Genomic DNA, 19,939 nt, shown 5'->3' on the forward strand with positions numbered 1-19,939 from the left:
TACAAATGGTAACCATCACTTTATCAATAGTGGTCCCTTACATTACATATTCCATATAGCCTTAAAAAAGTCTTCATAAGCCATCCTGAGGCTAAAATAGCAAAATACTATATCAGAACAAATACACGTTTCTTCATTTAAACCTTGCCACAAGGTGGGAGCATCCTTCCAAAATTTCATTTTTATGGCTAAATATGCTCCTTCTCTTACTATGCATTTTCTTTGGAATCCCAGAGTACTAACCTGTTTCTTGTTTACAGAAGTGGAGGTTGCCAAGAACATCCTGAAAATTACAGAAGCTAGCAAAAGTTTCCTTTTCTCACAGGTAACTTCTCCTAGATGCTCCTTCTATGAGCTTCATTTTGTAATTTGCATGAATAGTTTCAGTGTGAGTTGTTTTTTTGCCTCACCACATCTGACCTGTAGCATCTTTGCTGGTCTCTCCAAGATGGAACTTGAAGCAAAATCTGTGCATGTGTGTGTGTTTTCATGCCTGGGATTCGCACTGTGTGTTCAGACACCATTTTTCTGGTACATGGAAGAATGAATCCATCCACCACCACATGCAGAGGCAACCATTCCAGGGTATCATTTTCAGTGGTTGTTTCTGGTGCAATATTCTCATAGGCTGACTTAAGGAAAGGACCCAGTTCTTGAAAGTGCCCCTCTGTACTTCCCCTGCAAAATTAACACTTATCAGCCGGGGGGGGGGGGGACGGGGACGACACCCATGTGACCAAAACATGGGATGGAATCTTTTAAATACTATTTTTATAAAATCCATGCTAGTAGTCCTAGTACAGCTATGTCTGAAACCACCTCATATTTTAAGCAATTTGTTCTTAAGGGTTTGTTTATGCCATTGTGGGTGGAAAGTGGAGTTGGTTTCAAAATTCATTGACTAAGGCAGCTGTAGACTGAGGTATATCCATAGTCCCTGGTACTCTTCAGATGGGCCTTGAGGCCCAGTGAAAACAGTAGAAGAGGATGCTGATCCACAGGAAGTTTCTTGGCAGGTTTCAGCCCACTGGAATGAGATATTACTTTTGTCCGTGTTAGTTTCCAAAGAACTTAGATGGATATTAATTTCATGGCAGTTTCACTTCTGACATGTTGACTGGAATGGGAGATGCAACCAGCAATACTCTGTATGTTGTACCAGTGTGCCATAAGGGTAGGTCCCATCACAGTTCCTGGGATGTGGTGATGACCCTGATGTGCAAGTCTCCTGGGTCCACTTTATGGATGCTCCTTCTATGGGTCTAAAAGTCACTCCTGTGTGGTAGGAGCTCGTTCTGCCTGCTGTAATGTTCATAAGCAACTCACTTTGTCCCTTGGAAAGTTTCTAACACTAACCCAGTGGCCTGCAGGAATTTGGGGATTTTACTCATGATATGGGTGAGTTGTCTGCATGAGCTACAGCAACTGCACTGAGCAGCCAAATAAAACTAGCAACCACAGGTCACACATGGGATATGAAGTGCATTGCTGTTTCTGACGGAGTTTGAGTATCATACCTAGAAACTCAGATTTGAATCCAAATGTCCTTATTCTACTTGGCATCCCAATCCAGCCAGCCAAGGTTCCGCAGATGCTATGCTCCTTCCTTTCTCTCCTGACCGCCAAACATTTGGTAATTTCCCAGCTTTTGCATCTTTCTAAGTTGAAATGCCTCTCGTGAAATCTTGAAATTTCTCTCAAAATGCCTTTTGAAAGGCTTGGGAACAGCTTTAAACAAAGATATACAGGTATTTCCGCCCCTCCTCTTTCTTTGGCTCTCCCACCACTGGAAGACACTCTCTAAGAACTTCTCCCAGATTGTATTCAGGCCTTGAATTCTTGGGAAAGTTCTAACACCCCATTTTATTTTTTATTTATTTGGAATTTTTATATGCCGTCCCATTCACATGAGCCTCGGGACGGCTTCCAATACAATAAATAAACAAAGTGTATAAATAGTACATATAAAATCCAGATTCACCCTGGCTGTAGAATTAAAACCAATAAATAATATTAACAGTTATTAAAATATTGTTTAAATAAAAAGTCTTGGCCTGGCACCAAAAAACAAATAACGACAGTGCCAGGCGGACCTCTCTGGGGAGTGCATTCCATAGGTGGGGTGCCACCGCAGAGAAAGCCCTCCTCCAGGTACTCAGTCTCCTAATGTCTTTCACAGAGGGTTCCTGGAGGAGGGCCTCTGCCGCCAATCTCAAGGGGCGGGAGGGCAAATATGGACAAGATAATGCTGGGTCTTGTTTTCTTTCTTTTCAGAACTACATGCCCCTCCAGACTCTGTACACCAAAGTCATGGAGCATCACATAAATGTGGGGAACCTAGCTTCTAAGACAGCCGGCGTTTTGCATCGGAAACAATACTACGAGGTTCAGTGTTTTCTGGCTTGGATACAACACTGCTATGCAACAGCTATGCAAAGGCAGATACTAAAATAGGTTATGGGTCATGGAATCATAGGAGAGGACATACCTGACTGGCCAGCATTGAGCCAGGACAGGCTAGTAACATCCCCCAAGCATTACCTATGAAATGGGAGCCAATCAAATGGCTGGGAATTGAGAAATCCCTTGCCAGAGTTCCCAGCTGAACTCCTAGGTAGTCTAGCCTCCCAGGTAAGTGTGGGAACTATCTGAATTTGAATGTATCAATTAGCACTTGCAGCAGGACTTTCAAACCAATGGATATCTGTGATTGCTACCTGGTCAGCAAAGGGGACTCCATCATGTGGTCTGGGTCAATTGATCCTTTGCTTGCAGTCAACTGTTTTCAAGAATAAAATACAGTTTTGCTCCACTCACTCTTGTCATGCTTAATTGGGTGAAGAACATCTAGTCCAGACCCTTTGTGTCCTTCAAAAGAATCACAGAATCATAGAACTGTAGAGTTGGAAGGGGCCAGAGGGCCATTGGGCCCAGCCCCCTGCTCAGTTTGGGACCCCCAAGTTAAATAATCCCTCTCAGATGGCTGTCCAGTCGCATCTTGAATGCTTCTAGTATGGGAGAACCCACAATCTCTCTGGGTAATTGGTTCCACTGTTGTACTGCTCTAAGAGTCAGGAAATTTTTCCTTATCTCTAGCCAGAATCTGGCTTCCTGTAACTTGAGTGTGTTATTCCATGTCCTGTACTCTGGGATGATCGAGAAGAGATCCTGTCTTTGTGTGACAACCATTCAAGTACTTGTAGAGTGCTATCATGTCCCCACTCAGACTTCTTTTCTCAAGGCTAAACATGCCCAGTTCTTTCAATCTCTCCTCATAAGGCTTTTCCCCAGTCCCCAGATCATCCTTGTTACCTTCCTCTGACCCCTTTCCAGCTTGTCTGCACCTTTCTTAAACTGGGGTGCCCAGAACTGGACACAGGTCTCCTCAACTAGCTGGCCAGAGTGCTAGGTCTGAAATGATTGTTGCTAGAACATCTCATGAAGCTTTGGTCTTTCCATTTGAAGAGTGGGATGGAGAATGGGAAAGAGGAAAGGATACATGCCACATTTTTATTCTGTAGTTTTGTCCTCAACCCCCCGTGATGCCTCAGTGATGTTATGGTTTTATGAGTGCTTAAGATCTCACTCCTCTCATCCCTGTTCTTTTCCCCCCAGCCACTTTGGGCCAAGAAGAATGAAATTGAGAAATGGAGGAAGGAATTCAAGGATCAGTGGCAGAAAGAACAAAAAAGAATGGTAAGAGCAAAGTTAAGATAAGGATGAAGCTACAATCACTTTGGGTCTCTTGCCTGTTGTCTGTGGGCCACCTGTCTTAAGATCCCATAAGGCAAAATGTGTCAGTGGATTCCTGGGGAATACACAATGAAACTGATAGAGAAGAAGGTTATCAGGGAAGGGAAGGGCTAGGGATGTATGAGGTACACATTATATGACCAAAAACAGATTCACCAGTGCCTTCAGGTAAAAAGAACATTCTTCTGTCCTCTTGTCCCAAATATTGCAGCCACTGGTATACTGATTTTCAGGAAAGACCCTTCCCTGAATCGTTGGTATTGCTTGAAAGCTCGAAACTCAGTCGCTCTAGCCCTTTTACTTAAAAAGAGAAAAATGCACACAGCAGGATTCTGTCTAATACTGCCTGCTTCTTCCCTCCTGTGCTCTGGCTGGTGTATGTAGAGACAACAGGATGATTCATGCAGTGATTTAAAGTGCTATGTGCTGTTCCTTTAAATGTTGTTACATTTCAGAAGGGCAATGGGGGTAAAGGAGGGGGATGAGTGAGTGAGGTGATTGGTTGGTGACTGAGCATGTGTGGGTGGGGCTTGGAAGTGTAATTGGAGAGAGAGAAGGAAGAAAGCTGTCAGTTAATTGGCAGTTAACTTTCACAGTGGTCTGTCAGCAGTTGCAGTCAGTTGGAATCAGTCATTAGTCTGAGGAGACAGCCTCTTCATTAGAGTTTCAAAGAGTGCTGTGAAAAGCATTTAGTATTTATATGGACAAAGGGAAGGAAGTAGAATAGTTGGGAGACATATTTGTGCCTAGGGAGAGTCAGAACTGAATATTGTCTAGTATTATAAGGCAGTATATAGAAACTTGAGTGTAGAAGGAAAAGACTGAACTGAGATAAATAGATTAAAGTCTGGTCAAAGAATATTCAGACATGAAAGAAGGATCTGAGAATAAGGAATGATTGTGAAGGGTAACAGTGGGATACCTCAGTTAGAAGTTGTTGTTATATGTTGTTTTATTCATTAAGGAAATAAGTTACTGAACATCTTGAAACCTATATGCTTCATGTACAAATAAAGTTTTATTTTGTTTGTTGTCGTCTCAGAGTCATAGGCAGTTTGAATACCAGAATCATCCTGTTGCCAATTGCAGCACCCCAAAACACCCCAAAAGTAATTGGTCAAAGAAAAGCCCTAAAAGTAGTTGGCCAGAGGAAGTCCACATAGTAAAAACACCACAGTTATACTGTCCCTGAAGGGAGGGTGGATAAGAACAAAATGAACTTTGTGTAACCCACAGCTAACATGCTAGCCTGACCTTGAATACGGTAATCAAAGGGAAACTGGTTATAGCCACCATGAAAGTTGCAAATGTGCAGGGAGTAAGAACATGGCAAGCCTGTGTGAATTTTGAGCAGATAAGAAATAGACATGGGAAATGCCTGGTCCTTGACAGAAGTAAAGACTCTTTGAAGCTAACAGCAGTGGGGGTGTTGCTACATTGATGTATTGATGTATGAGAAGTGTATTAGGTGACCTAATTGCTTACCTAGAGTATAAAATGCATGTACCGGGGTGCAACTTTCAAGACACTGCTTGACTGAATGTCCCCTTTTGTCTCCCTTGATTCTATAGTGCACTAGAATAAAGCTGGTTTTGGCTCTAAGTCTCATCTCAGGCTCCTTTTGACTTGGGTCTGGGGTCCACCCGGGTTTGCCCTAGCTGTTGACTGGCTGAGTTCAGTAACAATCCTCAGGACCACATAGTCCAACAAAGGAGCCTTATAGCTTGGACACAATACTGTGGAAGAAATTAATTAATATGATTGGAATTAAATTCCTGATGGCAGCATTACATACTGTTGGGAAAATCCAAATAAATCTTTATAGAGAAAGGTTGCTTACAGGTGCCTTTGTGATATAAAAGCAAACCTGCAGTGTCCCTGCTCCTCTTGCCCAGAAAGAACCAGAATTCCAAGCCAGGTTCCTTTGTTTCCCTGAAGCTTTATTAATCATCTGTTTCTTTAAGAGACTGAAACTTTTAGTTGCAAAGTTAAGCTTGTTACATTGTTAGCATTTCACTGCAATGAGGCTTTTGTTCTGTTAATGTGCTGAGCTGCAGCTAACTGCCCCGACTAGTTTTCCTGCGTGTCAGTGTTCTGTTGCTCAGTTGTAAAGTCATGTCTGACCCACCATGACCCCATGGACAACATTTCTCCAGGCTCTCCTGTTTTCGTATCCTACGGAGTCTACCCAAGCCCACCCCCACTGCCCCAGTGACCCCATCTAGCCACCTCAACCTCTGCCATCCCCTTCTCCTTTTGCTGTCAATCGTTCCCAGCATCAGGGTCTTCTCCAGTGAGTCCTTCCTTCTCATTAGTTAGCCAAAGTATTTGAGCTTCATGTCAATACCCACACCCAAATCCTGTAATGATTCATGTATCTTCCTGATTGTCATATCAATATCCTGTAATCATTGATATTTGCTGTACAATTGTCTCATGCACCTCTGCAGATCTCTCACTTCATTTGTCTATGAGTACATTATGTGCCCATTATTTTCTCATCCTCTGCCCTGTATGTGTGACTAGAAGCCTATAAAATCCTCTGTTTATGTTCTAAAAACTTGTAGTTGGTGGGCATACCTCTACTAGACAGCACTGTTGTAGGTTTGTACTCTGCAGAGGTGTTTACCTAGGTGTTCTCACCGATAAAAGAGCTGAGGTTCGAGGTGAAGGTGTCCCCCTGTAGATCTGAGCATACATTCCCACGACTGCTCTTCCAGGAGTCCCTGACAATACACAGAGAAAGAAAAGGAAATATAAAGAAATTAAAGACACAACATAGCTACACAAATTCTAGGAGAGTACTCATGACAATTCACTTTGAACAGGAAGAGAAACTGCTTCTGCCTAGAATCATCCCAAATACATGATAAAGTTTTAAAAGCAAAACTCGGAAAACAGAACTATTCAGAGCTGAAGCTAAGCAGGTTTGTCATGCTAACACCTTCTTCAATTGCAGAATGATTCTTTGTCTTCCATGCGGAAGTCCCGCCTCCATTACCTCCAGCGCTGTGAGGACTTAGAGAAAGCCAAAGTGTTAAGTGCCAAGGCAGAAGAAGAGTTCCAGGCTGCAGCAGGCAGCGGCAACAAGCAACTGGAGAAACGGCGGCGTTATCGAGAGGAAGCCCAGTTAAAGGTATCGATCTCATGTCCTAAAGTAATTCAGAACTCTGTCATTTATGATCTGTGGTGCAAACTTTGGAATTCAGGTTCTTCCAGAGGTACATAAATGCATGGAAATCCAGCAGGGACAACGACAGATTTTTGTGAGTCTTCGGGCAACTTGGCACACAAAGTTATCTGAGTATAGTGGATATAGCTCTAAGAGAGCAAAAGCATGTACGCTAGAAGGACACTAAAAAGAACTTGTTGTGTCATTGAAGGAGATTCTTTGATGCCTTCACACTGGAGTTGGCAATATTAGACCAGTCCGGCTCCTGCATTAAGTGAGACCCACAATGATCTGATTGGCATGCCATGACAATCTGCCATGGGTAAGCAACCATGGTGGATTTTTGTGTCAGCAAAATCCAGCATGTTGTCTGCAGTGAGGCTTCTCCTTCCACAAATAGGACATCCTGAGAACTCATGGTTTATTCTAGAGGTTGTTTGAGCCATGGCAGGTCATTGTGTTGGGAGGACTGTTGCTCATTCCTCAACATCTAAAAGAAATCAGAGCGTGAAAATGTGCATTTGGGTTCATATAATTTCCACTGGCTCCTGAAAGCTGTGCTTTTTGTTTCTCTTTGTGCAAGTGGGCACTTAATGGCTACCCAATACAAGGCAAAACTGTATCTAGTTCATTTGCCAGAAATCAAGCACCAAGCTTTTGATGGAAAAGTACCAGTAAAGGACAAAAAAATGGGGAAAGGAGGTGCACCCTAGAACATTGAGTACATTATCACTTTCTTGGCAGTCTTCACAATCTCAGTGTTCTCCACCTTTTCAACATTTCCCTGAGTGTGCAGCTACTCCAGAAAGGGAAGATCTCAACTTCTCCTTTTCTGCAGCTCCTTTTCAGAGCACATACTGCTGCTGTTACTGAGGTTCTCCCCCACTTCTAAAATAGCCACAGATAATTATGCAAATTTAATGGCTGGGAAGTAAATAGAGGAGAGATGTGTGCACTTGCAGTAACGCAGTAGCTGATGCAAGTGTGTACATTTCTACTTTGTTTATTTTCCAACCATTAAATTTGCACACATTTCTCCTCCATTTACCTCATAGCTATTCCATTTGTGTATACCGCATACTGTTTATTTTTTGAACTATTAGAGAACCACAGTACTCACAGTTGTAAGTGCTCTAGAACTGCTAGAGAGAGTTAATATCTCCCCTTTCTGGAGTAGGTGGAGAGTTGTAGAAGTGCTGAAAAGGTTGTAGGCACCAAGGACTGTGACATTAAAAATTGCAAGGATTACATTGCTAAGGGAGCATCTTCTGTTGCCACTTGGTCCCTGACAACTGCATGTAAATTTGCCTAAAGGAAGTCTTCCCTTGTCTTCCCTTGTACAGCAGATAGAGACAAGGAAATTAACCAGACAAAACTACACATACCAGATAAGCGTCCATTTGCAGATGTGAGAAAGAACATTATTTTAAAATCATGCCATTTTAGGGGGCTAAAAAAGGTAAAAGAACAGGGGTAGGTTGTGACCAGAATGGGAAGGAGGAAACAAGATGCATTCTGCCATGAAGACCACTGAGAAATCACCTAGAGAACCAAGGGGGAAGGAGGACAACAAAGCACAGGAAGCATAATCATCTGTTGAGTTCTGTAAACAACCATGTGTTTATTTACAAGGTGGCTTAATGTGATATGTAAACCTGCCCATTGTCACAGTGGGTAGATTGTTTAAAATTTCGGAGTTGAGATTGCTCTGCAGAGGTCATGTACTGTTGTTAGTATTTCCTCCCCACATAGTTCCTGTTCCATCAGAAAATGCACTTCCTCCTAGCACCAAGCAAGTTCAACTTCATGCAATACAAAAGGATACAGGACCACTCTGATCCCTAAATGTCTCTGCTGGGGGTGGGGGAATCACAATTCTGAGCATGGAATAATCAGAGGTGATCTGATGAATATGCATCCATTTTGATTCCACACTGGAAGTATTCCAAAAACGTAGAACCTTGTCATCAAAAAATAGATGAGCTATGTCCCTCTGCCTTCTTTGTTTATTTGAAAGTTGATTCAGTGGGGGCTTGCTTTCCAGGTAAGCTCAAAAGAGAAATAGTGAAGGAAGCTGTCCAGCCTTTGAAAGGGAACTGTGCAGTCTCACACATCAGTCAAGACTGTGAAACCTCTTCCTCCTATGAAGTTTTGTCCATAGATTTCATAATCCCAGTAGCAAAGTGTTCAAAGAAACATGCAGCAGGAGAAGAAGTATGGCGTTGGAATGATACAGATGTGATTAACGAACCTCCGTTATCACGCTGGTAACTGCCTGGTGGTGGGCCATGGGGTTCAATCAGCTCTGTAGGGGCTAAGATAGATTGCTTGGCAAATCCCCCAGATGATGTGGAATGGCAATTCCACATTTAGTGGGAGGAAATCAAGCTTTTCTCAGCCGGGTAGTACCAGAGGGAGAGCTGCCCTCTGCAAATCCTCAACATACTACCTTTTTAAAGTTTTGTTTTAGCTTTTGTGAACACACCGGATCTATTGGAACGTATTTTTGTTTCTTTTTTCTGCAATGATACCCATGGAATAAGCTGCATTTCTTGCTAATTAAAAAGCCCTTCGGATGGAGGGGGAATGAAACCTTCCCCCCCACGGAGTTGAAAAGCGGCGAATTGCATAACAGAGAGAAAGAAAGAACTTTTTGTAAGTAAGGAAAAGATTTATCTTCTTTTATCTCTCCAAGGGCGAATACTTGTGTTGTGGAACTGAGTAATAGAGGATCTTTCTTTTATTCATCTGTGTTGGACTACTGCCAAGAATTGGCAACCATCTTTCTCTTTGTTCCTGGGATCCTTGGACACCTGCCAAGCTTTGCTAATTTACCGCTACTGTGGAAGAAATATGGAAGGCATTTCTGGCAATACAGGCTTCTTTAACAGCTGTGCAGCTATCCCAGCAGGCGATAATAATACGACAGAAGATTGTTCTAGAGCGACTTGATTGTTTTTTAACTGAACAAAAAAGTGGTTTTGATAAATTAGACACTTCTATTAATCAGGCTTTAGATAAGCAACTTGCACCTGAACAGAATATGCAAAATATCCAACAAGCAGAAGGAAAATCTGAAACTGGAAAGAAAATAAGTGCAACTGATCTGCGTGTTATGATGGAGAAGGAGAAGACAGCTTGGCTGCAACTCAAGACACATGATCTATTGCAGACATTACGAAGCAAGCTTCCATGGGATCTGCGTGTCATCTTAGAGAAGGACATTTTAGCTGACCACTTAAAAGAGGTTATGTTTATGTGGCTGCAACTGAAGACTCCAATACAGACATTACGGTGGAATGGGAAAAAAAAACAGAAAGGTCTGGTAGAGGGGTAAAGAAAAAGGAAACATGGCAGGGGTGCAAAGGGAAGATAAGGGAAATTTCTTTCTATTCCAAAAAAAAAGGTGATTTATATAGCTTGATATGCTTACATGTAATGTAGAAAGGCTAAGCTATTATTGCTGGTGAAATAGTAGCAATTTAGCTTAATGAAATCCTGTTTAAAAGGTATTATTGTTAAATGGATATCTTTGACTGTATTTCTAATAAGCTACTGTTATTGATGATATATGTTAGACTGTAAACACCTGGGCTTTTATATGGAGCTAACCATATTTGATTAAATGGTGTTTAAGTGAGATGAAACACTAGTAACTTAGCTTAAAGAAAAATGTTCTAAAAGATATTATAAGTATTATAAGTATTACTCATCATGAAGTAGAATAGTTAAGACAATTGTAGAGATGTTAAATGGATATTTTTGATGTTTACATGTAATTGTGGTAGTGAGAAAGTTGTTTACTATTAGAAAATTGAAAATATTTTGAATTGTCTAGAAATGTTTAGATCAAACTTACCACTGAAGGAGAAAGAGAATATTGCAATTTCATTTAACTTGGAGATGCTTCCCTTTGACATTGCTCAAGAGAAACAGGACTTTGTAGGAAATGATAAGACTGATTTCATGGATGAAGAAGAGGAAGATAGTGACTTCTATCAAATTTGGATTATTATCATTATTATTATTTTATTGGCTGGAGAAACGGGACCTGGTTTTGATCCAACAATGCTTTCAAGTTATTATAAATGGATTCTAGTATGATCATAGAATGTTAAAAGATATGTAGTAGGGGACTGATCCAGTAAATCTGGTGTGTGCAATGATTGTTGTTTGTAGTTTTAGTTTCAAAATCCTAATAAAATTTCTATAAAAAAGAGAAAAAAGGAACATGCTGCTACGGTAGATTTTTGTTGTTGTTGAATGTGAAAATGGAACCCGAACAGAAACTATATGAATGATTTTAGCTTTGTCCTAAAATTATTGTGCACAATAGGTACATATTGTTTTGTGGGGGTGGGGGGCTGCAGAACTGAGATGTTTTTTGGCACCCACACAGTGCCCTTACTCAGACATTCATTTATATATTTATTTAAGATATTTGTATTCTGTCCTTTGCGAGAGCCTCAGGACAGCTTACACAAATAAAATTCCAAAATACATAACAATATAATATTATAAATAACATAAAACATTCCATAATATATCCTCCCTTAATTAATAAAAATAATAAAAATGCAACTGTATACAAATTAGTAGTATAAATAAAATAGTATTAGTTGTTAAAATGAGGGTTAAATAAAAAGACATCCCCACAATGCCACTCTTGCAACTCAGCATTTCTCCAGTCCATCCTACTGTATATTTATTTCACTACATACAGGTTCAGGAATCTGAAATCACCTATAAAGGCTGCGTCTGTGATGCCAACACCCGCCGACAGGGACTGGAGAAAGTCAGGGAGAGAATTGTCTCCCACATCCGTAAACTGGTGTATCAAGGAGATGAGGTGCTGACACGGGTAAGTAGTGATCTGTGGTTATAAATATCCTTGCCATTTTCCTTGCCTCTCTAGCTGCAGGGAGGGGAGCTACAGGAGTGTGGAAACCAAACGCAGCAAGTCCATGCGAGATAACAGGTGTCCATTGTAGTTTTTTCCCCTCATCAAGCTAGATTCAAGGCCATGGTCTAGAATTATAATGCCCTGCTCATAATAGTGATGAGATGGGCATTTTACTGGGCCAATGGGAAGCCAAGCAAGAAGGGGAGGAACCAGAATGTTGGGGTATGTTTGAGAAGAACAGGGAGTGGGAATTGGAAAATGGCAATTGAAGCAATGAGATGCAGAAAGGGGAAGCACATGAATGATTGAACCTCAGAACAAGTCAGGTTGCGCTCTGAGAAACAACAAAAGGCACTAGCTGAGAGGCTTCAGCAGCAGTTGCAGCTTAAGTAATATGGAGATATGGGAGTAGCTTACTGTTGAGAGAATTGATGGTGGTGATAAAGAAAACAGTATGATAGAGTTGCTTCTGTCATAGCTTTTTATATAAAAACAATTAGGGAACTTGTGGCAACTTAAAGACTGCTTATAGCATATAGTCTATTTTTTGAGACCCATGAAATCCTGAATTACTGGGAAACAGAGAGAGAGAGAGAGAGAGAGTTGGAGGGAGCAGATGAATTGTAAACAGGTGAGAGGAGAATAAACCCTGATAGTTGTGAGTGGGAGGGAGGGATCCAACCTGTTCCCGGCCACCTGTCCCCCACTGCTTGAACTAACCAACCCAGGGATGCTTACCATGATGTTCAAATGCAGAACTCTGGATTGCTGGGGAAGAATTATGACTCTGAATTGTATGTAACTCTCCCCTAGCAATTGGGAGCTCCTCATTCAGACCTCACACAACCCAGCAATTGGGGAGTGGGTTGTTTCTGCATTGTTTAGCTTCACCTAGCTACAGTGGGAACAATCAGGTGGCAAAAACAAGCACTCACACTTGTTCCTGCTTCTTTAAAACAAAAAAATGGAAAGAGAGCTGAACCAGATAGATTTTTTTAAGCTCAAAGTATTTCACATGCATTCTTAGCTGATTTTCAAGAATTGTCTTGTGACATAGAGCAGAGTTACTATTCCCATGTTTTTGCTGAGGCTTACATAATGACAACTTGCTTAAGCCAACCTAGTGAGATCATGACAAGTGTAATTTGATTGAAGTGCAAACTGTCTATTTCACACCTTTAACGATTGGTAAAGATTGTAGAGAATTGCACAAATCCACAAAACTTTCAGAACTTTGTCAAAAAACCATTTCCTTTATGTTTTCTGGTATTTATTTATTTATTACATTTCTATCCTGCCTTTTTTCATCCTGTAAGAAACCCCAGGTGGCTTGTGTGAGACTTCACCTCTTTCTTTTATCCTCACAATGACCCTGCTGGGCAGGTTAGACTGAAAGTCAATGACTGGCCCAAAGTCACCAGTGTTTGAGGTTCACAGTCAAGTGGAGACTTGAACCCAGAACTCCTAAGTCCCATTCCAACACTCTAACAACTTCACCATGCCGGTTTTGTTTCTCTAAGGTCACCTTGAGGATGCTTAAACTGCAACATGAACAAGCAGAGCAAATCCCTATAGAATATCAGAATCTGATTGAATTCTGCACGCCTTACAAGTCTGGCGAGAAATACCTGGAGTTCATTCAGAATCTGCAGAAAAGAGAGCTTCCAATGGAGGTGTACAAGTTTGATGAATTTGTACCTTCAGGACAAAGGTAAAGAAGCTCAAACCTTATTCTTTCTCTCTTCCCTTACTGTGAGCAACATGGTTTCTTATATCCCGCCTCATTTCTGACCCCTGATGTCTGCTGTCCCAACCCTGATTTTTGCAAGCTCTGAAGACCTGTAACTGTTCTGATAGTAGTTTTAGGATGTAAAGCTGTCACATGTGTAATAAACAGCATTCCTTTCAGGCTAAAATTCTATCAGTGAAGATCACAGCATGTTGAAGGCATATAACAGGGTGGAATGATGTGATTTCAAGTAGCAGGAGATAGAAAGCACTTCTTGCATCTTTCCCAGTGGTAGCATTGGCTCTCTCTTCCTGCAGTTGGCACACCAGCTCCTTTGGAACTGTGCCCCTCTGCAGAAAATTTCAAGATTTCCATTCAAAGAACCATCATTACCTCCAGACATTCATTTGGGATGGTTAAACCTTCCTAATTTTTGCCATATATTTCCATGGTGGGTCTTCAGCAGAATCAGCTGAACTCTCAGCAGCTGTCACACAACAGCAGTGAAGCCCTTGGTTGACAAATGGTGGCTTTTGATCACTGCTTCCACCATGGCCCCACAGCTTTAGCATGCAAGGTACCCCAGCTAGGCAATGGGACACAGAATGCCTGCATATGTCAAGACAGACTTGAAAGCTGTACTTCCACATATACTTCCATTCACAACACGAAATTGACTTGCCTCTCTCCTGTGCTTACTTTATCATGCAATCTGTGTTTCATGTCACACTCATTTTTCAGTGGTATATATTTTGATACTACATCCCCCTTATCTTTACTATGCCATGAGGTACTACATCAAAAACCTTACTGAAGCCAAATTGTAATATATAGCATTATATTGCCTACATTCCATTTATCAACTGGCCATGCCTGAACCAGCTATTCAGGAAGGATAAACTTGTTTAACTTAAAAACATTTTTGGGCAAAAAAATTAAGTTGTTTCTCTGTAGATTTGCTACAGATCTCTCTGAAAGCCTGAGGGCAGAATTGAATATTATGAGGAAAACAAATTTGGCAGATTCTCCCTTGTAAGTGCCACCCATTTTAAATACTACCCCTGCTGACAAACACACACACACAGAGAACTAAGGCTCTGTAACCTGAGGCATGTAGGCATGAGAAGAAATTATGATGGCGGGGGATAGAGGGGAGAATATGTGCCCCTCCATCCTGCCTACCAGTTCTCCTTACAAATGCCTCCTTTGTGTCTACATTCACAAACATGGAGAGGAACCAAAGACGACATATAGTTCCACTTTGAGTGGGGCATTTCCAGCTACTGCTTGCCCAGCCATGAGCCTGGAAGCAAAACAATACCTCAGAGAAAATGCACTTAAAAGCCAGAGCAGTTTGAATTCTTCTATGTAAGATCATAGCTTAACTGACTGCATAGTTTAAAGAAATCACTACTCTTAGCATGCTTTGAAAGGATGATGATAGACAGTGATAAGGGGCATGTAGTATCAAAATTATATATTACTGAAAAATGAGTGTGAAATGAAACAAGGACTGTATGATAACAAAAGCATAGGATATAGGCAAACCAGTTTCATGCTATGAATAAAAGTATGTATAGTAAATACGGTTTTTACTGTGCATCATTACTCTCTGTCAAAATCTGGGAGAAAAGTATATAAACTATGATTTGGAGGTATGCTACTCTATATATAAATTTTATCCAACTTTCTCCAAGACTTGAAAACCCAGTGTTTTAAATAGTTAGTGATTACATAACCCACTTGCTAGAATAGCAGGAAAGCAATGGGTATCTCTCTTATCAAGGGTGGTTATGCCCCTGGGCAATAATTTAGGGGACAAAAGGTTCTCCCACATGAAATAATGAAAGTAGAATTGCCATGCTTCATTCAGTCAGATTTTACAGGGGGATGTTTCCAGAAGAGGCTTTTATTGTACCATTGCCCTGCTTCATTCATGGAATTTTACAAAAGGTTTGGATGACATTGTCTCCTATTCATAGCCCACCTGTCTTTCCTCACTACTTCTGCCATCTTTTCTCTTACCACAGAAAATCTGTTGAGGAAAAAAAGATGGAATAGCTGCACTAGATGCAGCTAGATGTCCCAGTCTGGAAGCACTTAGGATTGCACCCCTTTGCAATCCTCCTGTGTTTCCCCTGTTCAGCTCCCATCTTTTTGCTTACTGCAGAATGTCTGACTAATATCAAAAGAATGAAGGAGGAGCACGATTTCCATTACTGCTATTTCTCTGCCTTTCTAAAGCAGAGTGGTTCTGATGTTGGCAATGACATACGAGGGTGGTGAACCAATCACAGCTCAGCACATGTTCACTGTAACCATTGCATTGGGTATCATTTTATAACCCTGTTAATTTTTCATACATGTTTTAATTACAGCAAAAATGCTTTTTCCGGGCTGTAGTATTTTAAAATGTCAATGTAGTAATGAAATACAGGTTAAAAGAGCTACAGAGTCTAGGGGCTTGCAGGATTCTTTGGATTCCTAGATTAAGGTTGGAAAGAGAGCTCCAACTGGCATAGGAAGTACCATGTCAGCTGCTTCTGTACAGTCAGTAAAATGACCTTGGAGAATAAGTAAAAGGGGTGTTCCAGGGGAAAGGGAGGGGAGGTGACTTGACCCACTAACCTCCTTTGCTCTCCATCCAAAGCATCACAGCTAGATGGCCAAAACTAGTTATCTAGCAGTCTTGCAGAGTAGAAAGAGCAGGGAGGCAGAGACAGGAGGCTCATAGGCACTGAAGGCACAGTCTACTGGATTGCACCCTGAATCAGCTCGCCCCAACTTAGTACCTTCTGGATGTTTTGGATAACAACTTCCAGCACTACTAGCTATTATCCAGGCTGATGGGAATTCAGGGCACCAGACTGGGCAAGGCTGTCTTAAACAAAAGAATGCTGAGAATGCCTGAATGCTGAGCATTCAGTTGGACCTTTCTGGAAGGAAATGCTTATTTGAAAGACAAATGTTTGCTTCTTGTGGAAAAACTGTGATGGGTAATGGATGTGTTGCTTTCTCAGGTCACCCTCCTATCCTAGAAGAAAGAATGCTGCACTTTATACCCGCATTCCAGCATCTGCTGCTGACCTCAGCAGCTCTTCAGAAGAAGTCCCTGGAAAACAGTCTTCCTCAAGCAGTGAGCAAAGTACGTTACATTCATATTTAGTTAATTTTCTCTTATCCTTTAGATTTATTTTCTGATCCTGGCTATTGCCAAACTAGATCAGCTTTTCCCAGCCTTGTATTCTCCAGATGTCCTGGACTACAACTCTCATCATCTCTAGCCACTATAGTTTGCAGTGCTTGCTCAGGGTGATGGGACATGTACATCAATACATATAGAAGGCACCAAGTTGAAGGCTGGGCTACCTCAATGAAAAGTGGGGTGGAGACAGTAGCAGTGACTGCAGAAGGGTAACCTCACAAGCAACATAATCTGAAATGCTTTGCTCTCCCCTCAGTGACTAGCAAGGAGGTGGGGGCGGGTATCATCTTTCCCCTGATTTCTACCTCAGGATTGATTACTTGCTCTCCCTCATTTAGGGAGCCAAAGTGTCTTTTCACACACATGATCCCAACTTTTCCCAGAGTGTCAATCTGTGGAAAATATTTTAATAAATATTAAGATTTGCTACTTATTGATTTATTTATTAGATTTATATCCTGCCTTTTTTTCTTTTTTAAGAACTCAGAGTGACTTACTTCATTCTCCTCCTCCTGCTCTCACAATCTTATCCCCACAACAACACTGTGAGGTAGGTTGGGCTGAGCATCTGCAACTGGCCAACAGTTGGAGTCAACCAGTTGGCTCCATGGTGGAGTCAGGAATAGAACCCAGATCACCTGAGTCCCAGTCCTGCACTCCCAACTGCTACACCACACTAGCTCTCAGAGCCTCAAAAATATTTCTGGGCCTTGATTTGCAGGCAACCAATTGCCAGTCCCTAGTCTTGGCTAGCAAAGAGCTCAGTGACTGGATTCACATGACACTTATAAGCCTCCCTAGTTTATAAATCGGTGAGTTTGTTGTGTCATGGCTTGTTTGGGGTGGCTTATAAGTCCAGCTGCAGGGGTTATACATCACCACAAAAGGTCATGGCTTGTTGCAGAGTGTATTCACTACCCCTGGGCTCACCATGTTGTCTGAACAGGATGAGAGGACCAGCATGGGGTCAACCCATAACTGCTATGGAGCCACTTGGCAAGGGCAGCCAAAAGGCTTGCTTGTCTTGCCATGTGGCTTGAGGTGAGTGCCTGCTTTCCCCCTTCGCAGTGCCACCACCTTTCAGTCCCACACACAAGGGCTCCTCGTGTACAGAAGTAAGACAGGGCATGCTTGTTAGTCACTGTCATATTGCCTGTGGTGATTGCTAGCAAGAGTGGCATTACCAGCCATCACACCCACCTGTGAGGACCAGACTAGAGCAAAGGGACACATTCTGCTTGGCCTACTCAGGAGCAGAACAGAGCACAGCTCTGTTCCATTCAGCACTCAGTTCATAGCAGCCATTTGGAATTCATCATTTTGAACATCTTGCCTCTGGAGCTCCCTGCCAATTCCATTGTATACCTGTAATTTAGCTGTTCCAGGAGCAGCCAGAAATGAAAGGAAATGCTCATTTCTGGAACAGGAGAGGGGCAGGGTCAGTGGATCTCATATAAAGGAGCTCCCCCAGTCTGTCCCAATCCAGAAACAAACTCTTGCAATCATCTCAGAGTTTCCTCCAGGAAGCAGGACATCTCTCTTGTGCAAGTATTGAGTCCTGCTTGCACAGATGAATCAGAGTTAAGGACCACTTGCACAAGGGCCCTGCTGGCCATTGCCCCATGCCTCCTCTCCGCTCATCTATCTCCCAGTTTCTCTTTTTCTCCCAGACAACTCCCTTTGGGAATCTTCTCTTCTCATTCCTATGGACTGTATCCTCTCCACCCTCCCCTTACAACCCAGATTTTTAAAGTCTCCATGCTTCCTTTGGCTTCCTCCTCCTCAAAGCTCTTATCTCCTCAATACTTGGCAGCATTTCTTCACTGCTCTTTTCCAAAAACCTTTTGGTTTGCCCTGCCTCTGTTAGACAAAAGTAGCCAGAGACTCATCAGCTTGTGCAATTCTCTCTCACATTGGTGTAATTTAGCCAGTTTTCCTTGTCAAGGATGAGTAGCAAAACTTCTCACTTACTATAGTGACTTAATTACATATCACTCTTTTCCTGGGGGAGCAAGCACTGCCCCCATAGCCCCACCAACTCCCTGAAGCCAGGGAAGTTGGTATTGGGGGCAGAATAACCTTGCCAGCTCCATGGCTAGCATAGTTTCTTGATAGTGTGAATATGTTAGGGGAATGAATGATCTTTGGGTCCTCTGGATTCATGGATGCCTACAACAACCCCCTGAAATGCCTTATTTTACCCACCAGCACTGGTGGAACACCTGTGCCTTCAGAGCTTTTTGCAGGTTCACTGGGAGATAGGGTGAGCTGGGTTCTAACAATGCAATTGCCATCTTGCTAGTGGATCTCCTCTGTCTGCAGAACGGTACATACTCAGCTTTCTATAGTTCTTCAACCAGTCTCTCAAAATAGATAGCATTGCCCCTTTACTTAGCTGAGAAATATATAGCTTATCTTTTTACTATAGAACCATTCTGGTTTTGACCATTCTATAGATAAAATGAACAATCTGACTTGTCTTTTTCAGAAACTGAGGAGAGGATTAGTAGCTGAAAATGCCTAACATCTAGCCTACAGTTTAAAATGTTGGGTTTTTTTTTCTTTTTTTCTTTTTTGGCTTTCTATCTTATATACTTTTAATCAATTAAAATAGGAATGGGTATATGAGCACCTATGCATGTATGCATGAGTTTATCATTTTTCTTACACATGTATGCATATATACACACATATATACTATATATGTCTGTACAAGTGTGCCCATGTATGCATTTATGCATTTGTTTGTGCATGCATGTTTATACATGCACATGTGTGCCTACAAAAATGCAAACACTTCTCTTTGAGGCCCTGAATACCAAAAGTGTTGCTCACTCTTCTACTTAAAGGTCTGAAAATTATTGATAGCTTTCTCCACCCAGCATTTTCTTTTGGCTAAAGATACCAAGAATCTTCTCACTTTCCTTCTATGACAGGTTCCTGGAAAGTTAGACTTATCACTGTATAGATTGCCTGATAGCAGGCTGATTATCTAAGTATGCTGCTGATGGGACAGATGCGCTACTTAATCATAACAGGACACTTCTTAAATAAGACACTGCAGCTTGGCATCTACATTACCTTGATCCAGTAGGCATACAACTGAATTCCCTGGAGTAGTGTTGGCACAGGCCAAAGTTAATGGACTTAGTAATGCTTTCTGACCTGCAGATTGTT

General features: G+C 41.8%; 1 protein-coding gene across 4 annotated transcripts in view; it reads left to right on the top strand.

Annotated features, from left to right (window-relative positions):
* LOC123024052 (GEM interacting protein) overlaps positions 1-19,939 on the top strand; it is a 65,049-nt gene that overhangs the window by 28,733 nt on the left and 16,377 nt on the right. For all 4 annotated transcript variants that reach the window (XM_044431327.1, XM_044431326.1, XM_044431325.1 and 1 more), the window contains 7 exons: positions 261-325; positions 2,275-2,385; positions 3,616-3,696; positions 6,713-6,889; positions 11,649-11,786; positions 13,349-13,539; positions 16,578-16,702. In XM_044431327.1, coding sequence (XP_044287262.1) covers positions 261-325; positions 2,275-2,385; positions 3,616-3,696; positions 6,713-6,889; positions 11,649-11,786; positions 13,349-13,539; positions 16,578-16,702 — 888 coding nt within the window. The remainder of the gene's footprint in view (positions 1-260; positions 326-2,274; positions 2,386-3,615; positions 3,697-6,712; positions 6,890-11,648; positions 11,787-13,348; positions 13,540-16,577; positions 16,703-19,939) is intronic.

This window comes from Varanus komodoensis, unplaced genomic scaffold, assembly GCF_004798865.1.
Source record: "Varanus komodoensis strain SLA01 unplaced genomic scaffold, ASM479886v1 scaffold22, whole genome shotgun sequence".
In the NCBI taxonomy this organism is placed as follows: domain Eukaryota; kingdom Metazoa; phylum Chordata; class Lepidosauria; order Squamata; family Varanidae; genus Varanus; species Varanus komodoensis.